Here is a 17,839-nt window from a genome sequence, read left to right as displayed (position 1 = left end):
AATAACTGTAAAGCTCAAGTTGTGCTGCGGTCTCAACTGATTCCAACCTCAAACTCTGTTTCTATAACTGGTAATTAAGCAGCACAGACTTATAGAACTATTATTGTACTAATCATGTTCGGAACCACAATAAAGCTTACTCCAGATCAAATAAAGAAATTTATTCAAATAAACTCATTTATATAAAATCAATATAAAATCACTTATGAAATCTTATTTATAGAAATCCTTTATATAACTCATTTATATAAAATAATTCATGAAAGAAGGTCCACTCACTGCTGGTCCGAGCTAGCTGGACCCTTCGAAGGTCCCTCATGTGGGTTAGCTGGACTCCTGGTGCCTGATTATCCAAGAATAATAAATTAATAAACTGCTAGACAAAAAGAATTTAAATTAAACACCCTGCCCCCGGCTCCTAGAAATACGTGCATCTCATCCCAAGTTACTCCTATGCCCACATTAGCCCTTTCAGACAATTGGACCAGTTTTGGAAGGTCCGACGCTCAGCTAAGTGAAAAACTGCCAGATCGGTCGACCCGGGATCCCGTGGGTCCACGATCTCCGATGGCCAATCTGGGCTTCCCTGAAGGTTCCTTACAGAGAGGGAACCATGTTCTGCGAGTTTGGTCCAAAACGGACGGTCGGATTGGCCAAAATCGCGTTATCGTTTAAAATCCAAACCCTAGCCCCAGGGTTCGCGATTTCGGAGTATCCGGGACTCCGATTCTCAATCCGTCAAGTCCTACACGATCCTGAGGTCATGTAGACCGACACATCCGAAATTCAGCGCGATCCGATTATTTGACGACACTGCACTCACGGATCGCGCGATATGGAAAATCCGTTCGGGGCTCAAACGGACTCCGAATCGAGATCTGCGAAATCCTACGCGCTCGTGACGACACGAGGGTCACAAAACTGCACAGAATTACTTCACCACCCTTGCCCACGCGCCCCAGCACGCGCGGGCAGATTTGGGTGTCTTAAGGGATTTCGGGTGGCCGAAAAATCTCAGAACCAAAACTCCAAACTCCTAACCTAGGTAAAACACCCCATTTGGAGTCACTTTTGTTCTTGGACATACCCAAAAAAGTGACCAGAAACAGTAGTTTTTTGCGGCCGAAGTTTCGGCCAGAATTCAAGTCGAAAATTGATCGCTTTAAAGCTAGAACGTGAAAAATAGCTGAGAAACCATACCTTACTCGATCGATTAGGTGGAGAATTGAAGGAGAAATTTGAGCTGGAAGTTCGGGTGGATTCGGACGAACATCCGTCGGAAAACATGGTTTTTCGATCAGCTCCGGGCGGCCCAATGGTGGAGGTCGGTCAGGTTTTGACGGCGAGAGGGAGGCGGACCCGATGGTACCCACGGCGGGGATCAGCTCGGCCTGTGGTGGCCAGGCCGTCGCCGAGAAGGTGAAGGGTCGCAATGATCGGGTGGGATGGGAGAGAAAGAGAGAAGAGAGAGAAAGTGACGGGGGAGAGGAGAGAGAAGAGATAAAAATATGACTTTTTGGCCAAATTATCATTTTGCCCTTCACGGTCGTTTAGACCATATCCCAAATTCTTTCTCGATTAAAAATTATTTGTCTTTTTGCTAAAAGATATTTTCCTTACTTTTTTTTAGATATTTTCTTTCTTTTTAGATATTTTGTTTTGGGTTATTACATTACAGGTAATGTGTTGTATTACCGCCCCAATAGTACAGCCAGAGGCGTCTGATAGGTATATTTTATATTATATATTTTACCTCATTCTTAGTATATTTTGATTTATTTTGGAAGAATTTTGATACTTTGAATTATATTTCTAATATAGGACTTTCGATTTCCTCTGGAGCAAAACATAATCAAATGGATGAATTTTGGAGTAATTCCAGTTGGAGGACATTCGTGAGTCACTTACTTGATCATATCAAAATTTCAGATTTTTCTACAAAGCGGTTATTTTCTGGCAACAAAATAAAGGAGCAGTGCGCGGTACTGAAATAGTGACGTTTTGGGCTTTTATTGCATTTTTGGTGCCCAAGATGACCTCGGATGGGTTCCTGGCCTTCTGGAGATGTGTTCAGAATATTTTTATCTTTAAAACAAGCTATATTGGGCCAGATTTGGAGGCGATTTGAGGCCAAAACATGGCTAGGCAGATTTCGGGCTGATTCTCCTAATCCAATTTAGACTTCATCTCCTAGTATTATTTTATTTTAACTTAGTTTCCTTGTGGGGATTGGGCAGCTAGCTTTTAGGAAGTATTTAAGTTGGTTTTCACAGCAATTTTAGGACTTCTTTTTGACTTTTGAACGTGACATTGTGGAGAGCAATTGCTAGGGTTTTGGGTTTTCGCAACTTTAAGGTGTTTTCGTTCTTTTCTTCTTAATGATATTTTCTTGGATTTCAGTTATGAGTATGCGTAACTAATCCTCTTTTGCTAGGGTGAAGCCTTGAACCTTAGTATGAATATGTGATTTTTATTTAATTGCTTATGATGAGTGCATGCCTACTTTGAATTATTAATCACTGTTTTAAACTATCTAATTGTCTTAATGCCTGATCACCATTAGGATCTTTAGAAAAGTAATTAGATGCAATTTTGGTTGAAAGGTTCCTTGAAATTGATGCTAGCTTCTTGTGATTAATAATTTTAATCTCACTTAAGATGAACACCACGTCTTAAGGGTTGCATGGTTTTTCAAAAGGTTTTCACAAAACTTAATGAGTCTTTTATGTTCAGATTTGATCCGAACGTCCGGACGGGTTGCATGTTGGATATACGTTCTGTGTTGGAGGTTCCAAGTAGAATATACATTAGGAAAACCTAACCTTCAAAGTGGCATGTGCAAATCATAAGTAATTAGTAAAAGTTCATAGGATTGCTAGGTGATGGTGAAACCCTAGTGCTTTTATAAATTGGTATTTAAAACTTTCCTTCAGTCGTAATTGTTTTTGTTTATTTGTTTTTAGTATCAACCAAATTCATAATCATCTTTCTTAACCTTTTATTTTAAGTAGTTATTTGAAAATTGTTTTTACTCAAACTGCTAATTAGTCCTTGAGGAGAACGACCTTGCATGAGCATCTATACTACAATAGCCTTGTATTCTTGCAAGTATTTTATGTGATTTTTAACCCTGTTTGCACAGGTACTAAAAATCCTATCAGCGTCTATTGGAGAAACTTCCTACTTTCTTTTGTGGGTAGGAAGTTTATGATGTCATGAACCAGAAGTTCCTGAGGCCCCAATATTACACAACCATTACAGTAGTTGAAGTTTACGATGTCATGAACCAGAAGTTCATGAGGCCCCAATATTACACAACTATTACAGTAGTTGAAGATTATGATGTCATGAACCAGAAGTTCATTGATCGGATAACTTTTATGTTGTGGCATGACTATCTTGGCAATCCATGTTCTACAATGATACATAAGATTTTTATAAATTTGTAAGGACATCGTTTAAAGACTCAAACTATTGTCTTGTCCAACAAATATCATTACACAGAATGCTCATAAATAAAAGCTGTCATAAGATCATCTCAGTCAAAAATTGACTTTGAGCACTTTTTCCTTAAATAATTCAAGGGGATATTTGTGAGCCTATACAACATTTAATTATGGATCACTTCACCAGTTTTATTGAATGTGCCTACTAAAATGGTCACATATTTGTCTCTTGTCAAGACGTTTACGAGCACAACTCCCACATTATCCAATCCAGTCAATTTGACTTGATAATGATGATGAGTTTATTTTCCTAAATTTTGAGACAATTTTCCCGCCATTAGGGGGAGAAATGGCAGTTCCTGAAGAACGTCGTGAAATAGTGTTGAATCAATCCGCTTTTGTCTCATCAAGATAATGCATATAAAAGTTGTACATATGCTAACATGGATTGATATTCTCATATCACAATCCATTAACATGGTGACTATATATATAATGCATGCCTGAAGCATGACAGAAATATAGGTTCTAAAGACTTAACTCCTCATAAGTGGAGATTATTTGAAAAATTCAAGCCCTATAAAAAATAACGCTCTATGGGAGGTTATGATCCACATATTCTAAATAATTCATTGTAAAAGAGATGTTTGTCTAACAAATGACAACATAAGCCCCTGAATAGGCATTGGTACCCCAAAGCAATGAGATGCTTATAAATTATGCATGCGCATGCACATGAGAATTGTGGGATCACAAATTGATGATACATTTGGTTTATTAGTAGCTACTACAATCATCAAGGGCTTGATTATATTAAATTTCGCCTTATGAATGTCGACAAGTTAAGTGATTGGCCAAAAATGGAAATAGGCAATTCCATTTATCACTAAATATGGAAGGTTGGATATTGAACCTATAACTCAAACACCAAATTACAAATGTTAAGTATGAAGGTTACGGATTGGTGTTTGTGAAGTGAAATAAGATCACTAATATGACATAAGGTTTCCTGGTAGAGACATGGTTTTAGTCTCTCATCTCATCGTAGATGCATCCACATTTTTATAAGTACATTTGTTGTTTTAACGCGAAACTTATAGGATGTGTTAAATGCATATTTATTAAGACTGTATGGTACATGGAGATCCTCAAAGCTCATGAAATATTTGAGATATATCGCATGAAGCAACCTCTTGAATGATATAAAGTACCACAATATTCTTAATTAAGAGCTAACACTAAGAGTTTGAGTATTTTGAATTCAAATTTGATATTGTTGTAACATATTCTAATTATTAGATTAGTTGTTGATGCTACTAAAGAGTTCAATAATTTGAAAAGTGAAAAACAGGTCGAATAGTGTGATAAACGATTATGTATGAGGACAATGTTGCTTGTATTGCTCAAATAAGAGAAGGGTTCATCAAGGGTGACAATTTCTAAAAAAAGTCAAGAGATTGGAGTCAAACAAATTTGTTCACAAGATAATATGGCGAACCTTTTTACCAAAACTTTTCCGAAATCTATATGCCATAAGTTATTGAAAATCAATGGGAGATATCAATCAGGGGGAGTATCCTAGTTCTACTACATACAACACATACACGCGTTGTACTCTTTTCCCTTCGATTAGGTTCTTGTCCCACTGAATTTGTCATAGCAAGGTTTTAACGAGACAACATAAGTGCATCCAACACCATATCAATGATTCAGAAGAAAGTTTCACTATTTTTCCCTTCGCTTCGGTTTTGTCCCACTGGGTTTTCCAAGCAAGGTTTTTAATGAGGGAACTATGTCATTATATGGTGGATATCCAAGGGGGAGTGTTGTAAATGCATGAGTTGGTGGATAACCACCATACCTCTTAGTATTCCACCGTTAGATTTTATGTATCCTATGCACTAAGTATTTGTAATTAGTGCTTGTAACCTATAGGTGTATTGTAAATGATGGTATTCAATCTCCTATCTTGTAAGCTTATAAATAGGTTTTTTAAAGCGGTTATACTCTATATATAGAAAGAGAGAGTGGGATCCTTTTTTCCCTAAATTTTTGTTTATCGATGAGAGTTGTTTAGACATTATCCATTACTATTAGGCCATTACTCGAGTCTTTGTTTTTCCCTTTTGAGTTTTTACTTCTATTACCCGTATAAAGAATTTAGCATTTTCACGTTTAATACTTGTATTGTACACGTACCTAGGTATTTTTCAAAATTCAGGTATTATACACATAATTTTTGTATATTATTGAATAAAAATAAGATATATTAAAAAAATTTAAAAAAAAAAAAAAAATAGTGGCCGAACTTATTAGTTGTAATTTGCCAAAATATTGCCGAATAAAACATGCATGTATTTTATGCATATTTTTTCCATTATGTATTTTACTAACTGAAATAATGTGAGAGGCTAAGATTGTTTCTTACTTGTTGTAACAAAAATGCAAGATGGTGATTTTGCAAACTCATTGCCAACTAGAACAACAATTTCAAACAAAGATTTATGGGTATAGTAGTAAGCGAGGTGGTAGCATTCTTCATGTAAAATGTTGTCTAAAATGTAAAACAATTACCAAGAACACTCAAACTCAGCATGCAATTCTCTACAACAAATAATGTGTGCAGTAACATAATTTAGTAGCACTCGAGAGAACGAGGTAGACCGAAAGCAAACATTTCCACACAAAAAGAAGAAGAAAAAAATTCAACTCTCAAATTGATATACTATGAAATTTATCTCTCTTGACCATATGCTATGGAGATATCGAAACTAGCAAATTAATATCTATAAAGTATAAACTTGCAACTGGAAAGGTCATTTTATTTTATTTTATTTTTAATAAATAGTATAGCTGTGCGGCTATACGCCTATTAAATATAATATTCTGAAAGCGTATAACCGCGCAGCTATAATGTTTTTGACACAGGAGCGCCAAGCGCAGGTGGGTCCTCTTTATTTTATTGTTAATAAATAGTATTTCTGTGCGGCTATCCCTGGGGTTTTTATTTTTAGAAGGAGTATAGCCACAAGGCTATACTTCGGTTTTTTACTGTGAAAAAAATAGTATAGCCGCGCAGTTATACTATTTTTGACACATGGCAAAGCGGGCACTATGAGGGTTTTTTATAAATTTTTTTTTAAATTCTTAATAAATAGTATAGCTATGTGGCTATACTCAAATTTTTTATTATAAAAAGGGTATACTCGGGCGGTTATACTATGATTTTACGATTTTAAAAAAATAGTATATCTGGGCAGTTATATTATTTTTGACATGTTGCGAAGCTGGAGCTAGACGTCAGGCGCGTCTTTTTTTAAAAAATTTATAAATTGTATAGCCGCACCTGCACGGTGATACCCCAAAGATAGAATATCTTAAAGGTATAGCCGTGCGGCTATACTCTAAAATATAATATCTTAATGGTATAGCCGTGCGGCTATACCCTTTAATTAGCATAATATGGATTTCTCTTTTTTAATTACTTTAATTAGTAGTTATGTTTTAGTTATTATTTACTTAATGAATAATTATTATTTACATATTTTTTTAAACAAAAAATAGAAAATTTTAATTTCTATTTATAAAGTAATATAATTCATGAAGTTAATTAAAATATTTAATACGAATTATGTACTAAAGAAGAATAAGTAAAATAATTACTAATTTAACTAATTAAATAAAGCCATAATATTAATTAATTACTAAAATTAAAAATTAAAAAAAAATTAATTCACCTAAACATACTAAGCTCATATTTATTTATTTTTTTAAAAACTTCTCCCAATGAAATGTCGTCGATAGATATATATATATCCTGGCGAAATTTGCCGTATTAGACCACTCCTAATTAATCAAAGCCAAATTCGAAGCCGAGCCTATAGCCATACCCATTAGCCCAACTCTCCAATGTTAACTACACTTACCAAACAATCATAATGCTTTGTTTATAAATACCTGGAGTATGGATTTTCGATGTGGGATTTTCATAAAGGGCACCTAAAAAGACAAGCCTATAGAGAAATTCATATTTTTATTATTGTGTCATATATTTAAGGAATATAGTCGCGCGACTATACTCTATAAATAGAATGTTTTAAAAGCTGCCGGCTATATTCTAAAAATAGAATATTTTAAAGGTCTAGCCGTGCGGCTATGTTCTATAAATATAATATTTTAAAAGTATAGAAGAAGAGGATTCGAACACAAGACTTCGTGTCATGTGCATAGATTACTGCTCTTCACTACTTAAGCTATAAACCCTTTACAATCTAAGGTGTGTTTGATGGCATTTTCGTGGTGCAGAAAAGGTATGGCCCACCATGACGAATTGGAAGATGGTAAAGTTTGACCCGAAACGTATGCATTGTTTTTGGGTTAAATTAAAGTCCTAGATAGCATGAGTCGGGTCCAAGAAGCAACCCAAAACACTGATTTGGGCCAAGTCCATGGACCAGCCGACCCATGGGCACATGACGTAAGCCCATACGCAGAAGCCGACAGATGACAATCGCCTTAGGGCTTCAGAAAATCGGACTACATATATAAATCACAAACGCTTCTTCTCAATCTTCCACCCTCTTCATTTCGAGAATTAGGGTTTGGGCAGCCAAAATCAGTCGCCATGGGACGAAGGCCAGCCAGGTGCTATCGCCAGATCAAGAACAAACCCTACCCGAAATCCCGTTTCTGCCGTGGTGTTCCGGACCCTAAGATCCGAATCTACGATGTGGGTATGAAGAAGAAGGGCGTGGATGAGTTTCCCTTCTGCATCCACCTCGTTTCTTGGGAGAAAGAAAATGTTTCCAGCGAAGCTCTCGAGGCCGCTCGTATCGCCTGCAACAAGTACATGGCCAAGTTTGCCGGAAAGGACACCTTTCATTTGCGAGTTAGGGTTCATCCCTTCCATGTTCTCAGGATCAACAAAATGCTTTCTTGTGCCGGAGCCGATAGGCTTCAGACTGGTATGAGAGGTGCTTTTGGGAAGCCCCTGGGTACTTGCGCTAGGGTTGATATTGGTCAGGTGCTTCTCTCTGTTCGTTGCAAAGATAGCAACAAGAACCATGCTCATGAGGCTCTCCGCCGTGCCAAGTTCAAGTTCCCTGGTCGTCAAAAGATCATTGAGAGCAGGAAATGGTATGTTTTAACTCTTTTCATTTCTGAGTTTGTTTCTTATTTTGTGCTTATGGGTTATGGGTTTTGCACTCTCTGACTCGAAAACCAAAATCGAATTTTTGATTTTGATTGCATCTGTGTTGTGTATCATGGGTTCTGTTGAAGAAACTTTTTGTCATAAGTAGAATTAGAATTAATCCATATTATACTGAAACTTTGTTGATGTGTTACTTTTTCAGGGGCTTTACCAAGTTCAGCCGAGCTGACTACGTCAGGTTGAAGGCAGAGCATCGCATTGTTCCTGACGGTGTCAATGCCAAGGTTTGTTTATTTCTAAAAAATATATTTTTATTATAATTTTTAGTTCCTTAAATTTGATTTCATGTGACAATGCCAATAACAAATGATTTATTTTGGTTCTTGCAGCTTTTGGGATGCCATGGATCGTTGGCTTTGCGGCGTCCTGGAGGAGCATTCATTGATGCTGCTGTGAACTGATTCATGTAACACAACTTCCATTAGCAATTGTGTTCGTGAAATCCATATTACATTTCTGTTTTGATTTCTGTTGACTAGATTATGTACGTTTTTGGAAATGTTTCGTCAAGCATTTGTTTAAGATTTTAGAATTTTGGGCAAACTCATGTTGGAGTTGTGTATTCGATATTTTTATGAAAGTTTTTGGTTATCGTTAATGTTATGAGAAAGCTGTTGCTTTGCATGAATTGGCTTATTATGTTGTGAGTCTCTTTTGATGTTCTTATCTGGTAATGATATATATATCAACAATAAAATTACAGCTCCTCATGCAATGGAAGTACTTGAATCACAGGGTACAGATCTTTTGCTGGATAGAGTTTTTAATGTTATAGTTTTAATGGTGTTAACCACACATAACAGAAATATTTCCCCTAGACCATAGTGCTGGTGTTTTCAGTTTGAAATTAAACAATTTGATTGAACCGTCATGGATTGACTCCTTGCATGCCATATTAATTTTCAAGTTTTGTCAAGGCTATTTCAAAAATTAAAAACCTGAAGAAATGGAATAAGTACACTGCGAACAGAATTTGAAGTCCGTTCTGTTTTGGAAACACTTTGCTTCGTAAACCGAAGGTTGGGATGTCAAACAAGTTATGAAGCCTTCTACCGCTAGACTCTCTTTCGGAAAAGCCTTTCCTTTACAACTCTCTTTCTGGGTTTCCTAGCTACACATTCCTTCTCATCTTTAACAACTCTACTATCCATCTCAGTTGTGCTTGCTTCCTGTTTGACTTCACAACCTTCTGGACTTTTCGTGCTTGCTTCCTGTACTTCGCAACCTTCTGGATTTTCTGTGCTACGAACTCTGTTTGCTTTAGCTTTCTTTCTAATTTGTTTAGGAGCAACTTCATTCTTCTTCATCGGGCTGACTTCCTGTTCGATTTCTTGACCTTTGGGGCTATCTGGCAGAACCTTCGGAGTAGTTTTTGTGTCATCCATTTCGGGCACGATACCTCTCTTTGACCTTTGTTTCTGATTCGATTCTGAGTCTGGGGAAGTTTTTGTGTCATCCATCTCAGGCACCATGCCTCTCTTTGACCTTCGTCTCTGATTTGGTTCCAAGACGGGGGAAGTTTTTGAGTCTTCCATCACAGGCACAACACCTCTCTCTGACCTTAGTTTCTGAATTGATTCCGAGTCTTGGGAAGTTTTTGTGTCAACCATTGCAGGCACAGTACCTCTCTTTGACCTTCGTTTCTGATTTGGTTCTGAGTCTGGGGAAGTTTTTGTGTCATCCATCTCAGGCACCATACCTCTCTTTGACCTTCGTCTCTGATTTGGTTCCAAGACTGGGGAAGTTTTTGAGTCTTCCATCACAGGCACAACACCTCTCTCTGACCTTCGTTTCTGAATCGATTCCGAGTCTGGGAAAGTTTTTGTGTCATCCATCTCAGGCACCATACCTCTCTTTGACCTTCGTCTCTGATTTGGTTCCAAGACTGGGGAAGTTTTTGAGTCTTCCATCACAGGCACAACACCTCTCTCCGACCTTCGTTTCTGAATCGATTCCGAGTCTGGGGAAGTTTTTGTGTCAACCATTGCAGGCACAGTACCTCTCTTTGACCTTCGTTTCTGATTTGGTTCTGAGTCTGGGGAAGTTTTTGTGTCATCCATCTCAGGCACCATACCTCTCTTTGACCTTCGTCTCTGATTTGGTTCCAAGACTGGGGAAGTTTTTGAGTCTTCCATCACAGGCACAACACCTCTCTCCGACCTTCGTTTCTGAATCGATTCCGAGTCTGGGGAAGTTTTTGTGTCAACCATTGCAGGCACAGTACCTCTCTTTGACCTTCGTTTCTGATTTGGTTCTGAGTCTGGGGAAGTTTGAGACTCATCCATCTCAGGCACAATACCTCTCTTTGACCTTCGTTTCTGATTTGATTCTGAGTCAGTCTTCATGGCTGCCTTTGATGTCTTTTCAGCACTGGTAATCTCTTCTTTGTCCACATTGTTTTTGAAACATTCTAGACTCGGCATGGGGTATGCCTTAACTATGTAGATCTGCAGTCGTAACAACTACTAGTTCAATATTTGGCCTTTCAAAGAAGTCCAGATAAGTATATGGAAAGCATACATTCTCAAATCAAGCCTAAGCCCCATCAGATAATGATGCATTTCATGACTTAAAACGGGCATAAACTGAAAAAATAAATAAACGATAATCGAATCATCAGAGCTTGAAAGTTTATGATTAAACTGTGATAAGAATTTTGTCCAAAAAAAAGAAAACTGTGATAAGAATATGTTTTGAAGTGTCTAATTACCACACAGTTCAAGCCTAAGCCTCAACATATAATGGAATGGTACTATGCATGAACTACCTAAGAACATATTTGAAGTGTCTAATTCCTCAAATGTTTCATTCCTAGATTTAGACCATATGCTTACATCGATCGAGCAGTGGTTTATATGTAGAAATCAGTTGATTTTAATAAGAGGGCAAGGTGCAAGATCAATTTTGTTTAATATATATTTAAGCGTACCTTAAATCTTGCGGGTTCAGTCAGTTCAAACACAAGCGCATCACCATCATCCAACTTGTGTTCCAAAGCAAACCCTCTCCAGCCCCCACTAAGCCCAGCCCTCTTGCCAATGTAGACAGCATCATACTCATTGCCATCTTCATCCTCTAGTACCATTTCCGACCCCATTTTTGAGAGATGATCCTCGCAAAATTTTGAAGGAAGCCCCTTGAAATCGAAACGAAACCGGTAGACAAATAGATTAATTAATCAAGTAACACAATTATATCTGCTACAACTTGTTTGATGTTGGTGGTATAGATTAAACAAACCACTAATAAGTAATGACGACAGTACTTAAAAACCAAGTTTTTTGTTGCAACTTACCAACCAGAAACAGCTATAAACATGAGACCGAACCATCGATTTGACAAAAGTTGGATTCTCAGTCTGTAGATTCTCTTGAAGCTTCTCTGCAGCTTTAAAAGCAGCACTCCTTTCTTCATAAGAAGCAGCTCTGACCTCCTCTATAGGCCTTGCAAGGTAGCTGAAAGTTTCACACAATTACTACCAAAACAGCTAAATAATTGATGCAATAAAGCAACATGAATTCAACAGCCAAAAATCTATCCTACCTTCCCCATGAAGATGAAGTTTTCCTTGACCCTTTCCTCAAAGTTGGCAGGCCTACGTCAACCTGCAATGGGAAGCAAAAATCCATTCATTCTTTTTCCCATAAATTGATGGTTCAAAATCAAAACTTGCTTATCACACATAGACCAGTTGTGAGTGCATCACTTACATCATCACGATACGATTGGATTGGGTTGCGTTGACGGGAAGACCGTCTTGGCTCTAAATCAAAACAGGTATTTTTTGCTTTGGGTCTTGAAACACGTTGCTGTAGCACGGTACCACCATAAAGATACGAACTTTCTAAATTTTTTCAAGTATTGAAATGAAAACCCACAACAATATAGGAAAATGAGAAGATGGAAACAAGTCTAGATTTTTCTTCAACCTGGGACTTGTTCGGAGAAGCAGTCAAGTGGGTCAGAGTCTTCGAAATGTTTGAAATTCCCAAATCCTTCATCAGCCAAAATTATGCAGCAAATGAGAGTTCAAAGATGAAATTTTTTTTCTTTTTGGAAATGAAGAAGAAGAAGAAGATATGAATGGGATTGCAGACACAGACCTGGAACTTCCTTTTGTTTTCTTCAAGGCGTTGGTTGCGAGCCTCTTCGTAAGTGTTGGCGGTGAATGAGTGGACAGCAGCTACCATTTTTCGCTTGGAATCGGATTGACCCAACAACCAAAAAGCAAGATCCGATTGATCTAGTGAGAACGTCGCCGTTTCAGAAAACCAGAGAGAGTTGAGGTGTTGAGTTATTGCGCAGCCTAACAGACAAGGTGAGCGGTATGAAGTTGAACCCTGGTGTGCATTGGACAAGGAAAGAAAGTGCGCCGTTTGAATTTCAAATTAACTACGGCTGACGACGTCGTTTTGATTAATTGTTTGTTACCTTTCTTTCTCTTTTTTTACTTTTCCTTTTGTTCTTACTTCGGCCCAAACCCAAATCTAATTTGGATTTGTGTTCTGCCTGATTTACAAATGATTACGTATTTAGAATTTATCTCGAGACTTTTTCATTGATGAGGAAGTAAGAAGCTTTGCTTCAGCCTTCAGTAGATCACAATTTTTTTAAAATTTCTTTAAATGCAAGCGATATTAGAAGAATGAAAATTGAACTAAAAACCTAAAATGCATGAATAAATATTCTTAACTACTTAAGTTATAAGTACTAGTTGGAGGCCACAAAACTACTTGCCAACCCTGACTTTGGCAAATTCTAGATTTTTCGTTAATGGCCATAGATCACAGCTTCATCCATATTGCATCACAATGGTCAATGGCTTTCTTTTCTTTTTTTCTTTTTGTTTGGTCAGGAAGAGTACTTCATAAAAGCCCGAAGGCAAACCAGGCCCACGAGGGGGGCCCTAGCCTGAACAGGAGTGGGGAGCAAACGCAAAGACAAGAAGGCCTAAAGGAACGGAAAAGCAAGAGCAATCACCAATAAAAGGAAGAATGAAAAGCGAATTCACAATCGAGAGTGTAACAAGAAAATGATGTCAACATCTCAATTCTCATTAGATATGTATTGGGTTGTAGGCACATAAGCCATATAAGCATTATTCTATTAATTTGGCACCAAACCAATACACCAATCTAGAAATACCCCCAAAAAATTGTCAATTTAACAAGTACAAGTCAAGACAAGAACTGGAATTCCCAGTAGCAAAGCTCAACATTGAAGTATAAGTTTAACCAATAACCAATAAAATACTCAAACTTATTTGCATGAGAAACAAGAAAAACTAGAGTCTTCTGGCAATTTCAACAGCTATTGACTGAATGCATAGCTTCAGTACCTGTGCTCCAACTTCTCCTTTTCCTGGTAGCTCTGAACATACCTGCATACATTTCAGAATTGAGCACAAGAACAAAACAAAAAAAAAAGGTCTATTTAATCAAAACATTTTTGTGGGCATAGGGAAGAAGAATAGGAAAGGGGAGTTAGACAGCAAATAATAAGTAAAATCGACGATGACAGAAACAAAGAAGAGGGCAATTACAGATTGGTCTGACTTTGCAATGTTGAAACAAATGTATTACTGACGAACAAAATGTCTATTCAAAACAAAGAATCTCTTTTATCTGAGCCTTATACACAACTTAGCAAAGTTAATTTATTTACATCCTACGCTAATGTTTGCTAGAATTTGATGAAATAGTGTGAAAAGATTTTAGGCTGTGTCTCAATTCTTTTTAGTTTTCTAATTATCTTGTTCATTGTTTTATCAAGTCCTCATTTTGAAAACTAGTGACTTCCTCAAGCAAGATATCAAGGGGTTCCAATGATGTTCTTCTGGCTGGTCTGACTTCCCCGAACAAACACACACACACACACACACACACACACACATTCCTTTAAGCAGATGAACTAAATATCACTGGTTCTCTGACTTCCCCGAACACACACACACACACACACACACACACACATTCCTTTAAGCAGATGAACTAAATATCACTGGTTCTAAATATCACTGGTTCTCTGACTTCCCCGAACACACACACACACACACACACACACACACATTCCTTTAAGCAGATGAACTAAATATCACTGGTTCTAAACAATCAACTGATTATGAAAAACCAAGAACAAAAAATATGTACTCGCCGACTTGTAAGAAAAACAGAGACTGCATGCATCGGTGAAAATAAATATTAATTAAAAATCAAAAGCTGCCACCTTTTTTTTCCCAGTTTTTCGTCCAAATTCCTCAGCTACAACTCAGCTACAATCTAAACAAATAATTATTTCGGTATGGCTGCGAACCCTAATATCATATCTTGGGAAAACTTAGAGAGAGAATGCGATTGGTGAAATTGGGATTGACAATTCTTTGTGGCAAAAAGAAAAAGCTTTCAAATTTAGTTTTTACTATAAATCCAGCAAATTCGATCAATTAACTCATATGAATATAAAAATCAACGAAAAAAAGGAAGATTCGAAGAAGAAGAAGGAGAAGGAGAGCTTACGAGTAGACGCCGACGAGTGGGCCGAGAAGGAGGGTGGCGCTGATCCAGTTCTCGGAGATCTTGTGATGGATCTTCGTCGGCAGATCTTTCCAGAGACCAGGCATCACCTTCTGCTGAAACGGTGACAGCGCGTACACCACTGCCTTCATCCTCACCGGCTGCTTCCCCATTTTTCCCTTCTCCAGAAACTTCTCAACTTCCCTTTGGTTTTTGGTCTCAGCTTATTAGTTGATATGAGCAAATGAAATACTTACCGTACGCAATCTAATTGTTTTATATCGAAGCCCACTGGGCCACACCCAAATTACTCTAGTTTCTGTCCATGGATCCAATATATCCAAATTTGGGCCTAAGACCGTTTTCAAGCCCATTCATTTAGTTAAACCCATGGTTGCGGCTCGCTCTCCAAACCCACCCATATGCACATCTTTCAAAGCTCAGTGTCCTTTTATATAGGCGGTATTAGGGAAGGGGAAAATAAACAAAGAACTCCGAGTGCAGAGACATAATAGTTTTGAACCCTTTTATTGTTTTTGTTTACAAAGAGATATTCTAAACTACTCTAATCTAATAAGCACTTTATAAGAAACACTTTTGCTCATAAGCACTTTATTATAAGTATATTGAAAGTGGGCGAGGAATTCTTCTATGGAAGCAGGCTAGTCCTCGAAAATGCTTGTTAAAAGATGGACAGAAAAACGTATCGAGCCAGCAGTTGACTTGGGCATTTAATTCTTACTCCTTTCGACAACGACGCTTATTTCTTGAAACACTTGACATGTGCTTCTTGAGGAAAAGTTTTTATGTCCTAAAGGCAAAAGCACTTCTAAGAATTTTTTTGCGCCAAACTCTTTTAGAAGAATTTTTTGATTGTCATAAAAGAAAATTGTTGGTTTACTTATCAAAGAAATGTTGGTTTTACTTGTCATAAAAGAAAAATGTTGGTTTAACTTGGCTACAACTCTAGGTTGGTTTTTCTCATGTGAATATTCACCGTGTTTGTTTACTTATCAAAGAAAAATGTTTGCAACGTTTTTATATCACATTTCCAACTGATTGGTTCTCTCTACCATCCCCAACTCCGAATTCAAATTTCATTCACCTATGCGGGCATAGAAACAGTGTCTATTGCAAGACGGGATAATGTTTACCAAGTAGCATGAAAAACAGCTCATTCAAGGAACTGAATTCACCCACAAATGTAAAACATATTAAACAATCGATGCATATTCCCACTTCAGAGTTTTAGACAATGTCAAGTTAATAACAAGATACTTGTTCAGCAAAATAAAGAATAACTTATATGCCATAATTTTTCTACTTCTACAATCACAATCAACTACAACCACAAAAAACTATAACAAAAGAATATCTCCGTTCATCCGTATATCTTAATGTCATGGAAGAAAACCCTGCATTGATCTCACCAAACAGGTCCATAACGCGTCCTCCTTTGCAGACAGGATTGAAATACACCGAGAAGCATTCGATGGCAAAAAAGTTCAAGAGTTGTACAGGAGGAAGAACCAATGAGAAGACGAGTCAAATGAAACGTTACAGACCAGTTTTGGCACGCTTCATCCCACTTGAAGTGAAAGGAGATACACTACCATATGGTTGAGGACTCTCTTCTCTTAGATTGGATTTTAGCATAGCTAGTTCTCTCAGCTGTTCCCTCTTGTAGTGGTCTTGTGACTCGTCCTGAAATGAAAATCAACATTCATTATTTATGCCAATCAAGGGCAACCTCATACAATCTATTTATTTTGAAACAGTAAATATTGTACGTTAAGGGAAGGTAAAATCAGTTTCATTATTCATGTGATATGTACTTGTGAATAACGATACATCATAGTGGAAAGGCAACAATATTTGTATTGAAAAGCCAAAGGGATGAATCAGAAAATATACCATCGGTTTGAGAAGTTCTTCTATGATTTGTTTTGCCTGTCTCAACCGCATATCAACAATATTAGCAGGTAATTCAGCCTCAATTATAATGTGCAGCGGATCATTCAGATGTTCATAACCTGGTCTTCCTCTCAAAGATTCCTCCTTGAGAGTGGGAAAGCAAGAAATATATGTCAAGAGACGTAAAACATTTAGTAGAAATGAAAACAGAACAAGAAAAGAGAACTTGATTTAAAATAATGAAAACTTCTTATTTAATGCACACAACACACTGAGAATAATTCTACCTTGTCAATATCTCTTATTGAACATTTTCCTCTTATGTATACACGACAGCCTGTAGAAGCTTCCACCCTCTTTAGTGAATTGCCTCTAGGACCCAGAAGCCGGCCCACAAAATTGAACTACAAAAATAGAAGCTTTAGTATCACAAAAAGTGCGGGAGAGAGAGAGATCGATCCTTTGATAAGGACTTACTTCTCAGTTGTTCGTTAGATCATATGTGAAGGCTGAAATTAGATGCATTGAGGCACATGTACTTAATTCAAGAACCTTATTAAAGAATAACTGTGTGTGTGCCTCTGCACACTAACACTTGGTTCTTTTTAATCATTAAATCAAAAAGTTAGAATTTAAGATAACAATCTCACATAATGCACTCTCAAGTGATATGCATCGCTTACATTTGGAAAGCTATCTACTGGAATATCCAAGCGCAATATCCTCTTCACAATGTAGGAACTTGGGCTTGATGG

At 37.3% G+C, this 17,839-nt stretch overlaps 4 protein-coding genes across 4 annotated transcripts; 1 reads left to right on the top strand and 3 right to left on the bottom strand.

The window, feature by feature from the left end:
• Window positions 1-8,002: 8,002 nt before the first annotated feature.
• LOC117629964 (60S ribosomal protein L10-like) lies at window positions 8,003-9,297 on the top strand. Its single transcript, XM_034362651.1, has 3 exons — window positions 8,003-8,582; window positions 8,801-8,882; window positions 8,988-9,297. Exons 1-3 carry the CDS (start codon window positions 8,071-8,073, stop codon window positions 9,057-9,059), a joined length of 666 nt encoding a protein of 221 aa, XP_034218542.1. The 5' UTR covers window positions 8,003-8,070; the 3' UTR covers window positions 9,060-9,297.
• A 256-nt stretch (window positions 9,298-9,553) lies between these two features.
• LOC117629963 (titin homolog) lies at window positions 9,554-13,007 on the bottom strand. The gene is made up of 7 exons (XM_034362650.1): window positions 12,762-13,007; window positions 12,588-12,653; window positions 12,369-12,467; window positions 12,202-12,263; window positions 11,954-12,113; window positions 11,588-11,794; window positions 9,554-11,105 (listed from the first exon to the last, which is right to left on the bottom strand). The coding sequence occupies exons 1-7, from the start codon at window positions 12,846-12,848 to the stop codon at window positions 9,714-9,716; spliced, it is 2,073 nt and encodes a 690-aa protein (XP_034218541.1). The 5' UTR covers window positions 12,849-13,007; the 3' UTR covers window positions 9,554-9,713.
• A 689-nt stretch (window positions 13,008-13,696) lies between these two features.
• Window positions 13,697-15,405, bottom strand: LOC117631736 (cytochrome b-c1 complex subunit 8). The gene is made up of 2 exons (XM_034365024.1): window positions 15,174-15,405; window positions 13,697-14,038 (listed from the first exon to the last, which is right to left on the bottom strand). The coding sequence occupies exons 1-2, from the start codon at window positions 15,341-15,343 to the stop codon at window positions 13,990-13,992; spliced, it is 219 nt and encodes a 72-aa protein (XP_034220915.1). The 5' UTR covers window positions 15,344-15,405; the 3' UTR covers window positions 13,697-13,989.
• Window positions 15,406-16,375: 970 nt separating this feature from the next.
• Window positions 16,376-17,839, bottom strand: LOC117629671 (KH domain-containing protein SPIN1-like; the record flags this gene model as incomplete). Its single annotated transcript, XM_034362239.1, has 4 exons — window positions 16,376-16,874; window positions 17,085-17,228; window positions 17,372-17,488; window positions 17,768-17,839. Coding segments are annotated over 4 exons (480 nt in total), but the record flags the coding sequence as incomplete, so codon positions are not given.

This window comes from Prunus dulcis, chromosome 6 (assembly GCF_902201215.1).
Source record: "Prunus dulcis chromosome 6, ALMONDv2, whole genome shotgun sequence".
Taxonomy (NCBI): Eukaryota; Viridiplantae; Streptophyta; class Magnoliopsida; order Rosales; family Rosaceae; genus Prunus; species Prunus dulcis.
The sequence above is the reverse complement of the archived record's forward strand: the minus strand, read 5'-3'. Positions and strand labels throughout refer to the sequence as shown.

What these genes read in the sequence shown, in the direction of transcription:
- LOC117629963 (XM_034362650.1), bottom strand. Translation starts at nt 12,848, where the DNA reads ATGGTAGCTGCTGTCCACTCATTCACCGCCAACACTTACGAAGAGGCT. An exon ending in ACTTCATCTTCATGGGGAAG is followed by an intron (nt 12,114 to 12,201) that starts GTAGGATAGATT and finishes TGAAACTTTCAG; the next exon opens with CTACCTTGCAAGGCCTATAG. An exon ending in TTTATAGCTGTTTCTGGTTG is followed by an intron (nt 11,795 to 11,953) that starts GTAAGTTGCAAC and finishes TTCGATTTCAAG; the next exon opens with GGGCTTCCTTCAAAATTTTG.
- LOC117631736 (XM_034365024.1), bottom strand. Translation starts at nt 15,343, where the DNA reads ATGGGGAAGCAGCCGGTGAGGATGAAGGCAGTGGTGTACGCGCTGTCA. An exon ending in CCACTCGTCGGCGTCTACTC is followed by an intron (nt 14,039 to 15,173) that starts GTAAGCTCTCCT and finishes AAATGTATGCAG; the next exon opens with GTATGTTCAGAGCTACCAGG.
- LOC117629964 (XM_034362651.1), top strand. Translation starts at nt 8,071, where the DNA reads ATGGGACGAAGGCCAGCCAGGTGCTATCGCCAGATCAAGAACAAACCC. An exon ending in ATCATTGAGAGCAGGAAATG is followed by an intron (nt 8,583 to 8,800) that starts GTATGTTTTAAC and finishes TTACTTTTTCAG; the next exon opens with GGGCTTTACCAAGTTCAGCC. An exon ending in CTGACGGTGTCAATGCCAAG is followed by an intron (nt 8,883 to 8,987) that starts GTTTGTTTATTT and finishes TGGTTCTTGCAG; the next exon opens with CTTTTGGGATGCCATGGATC.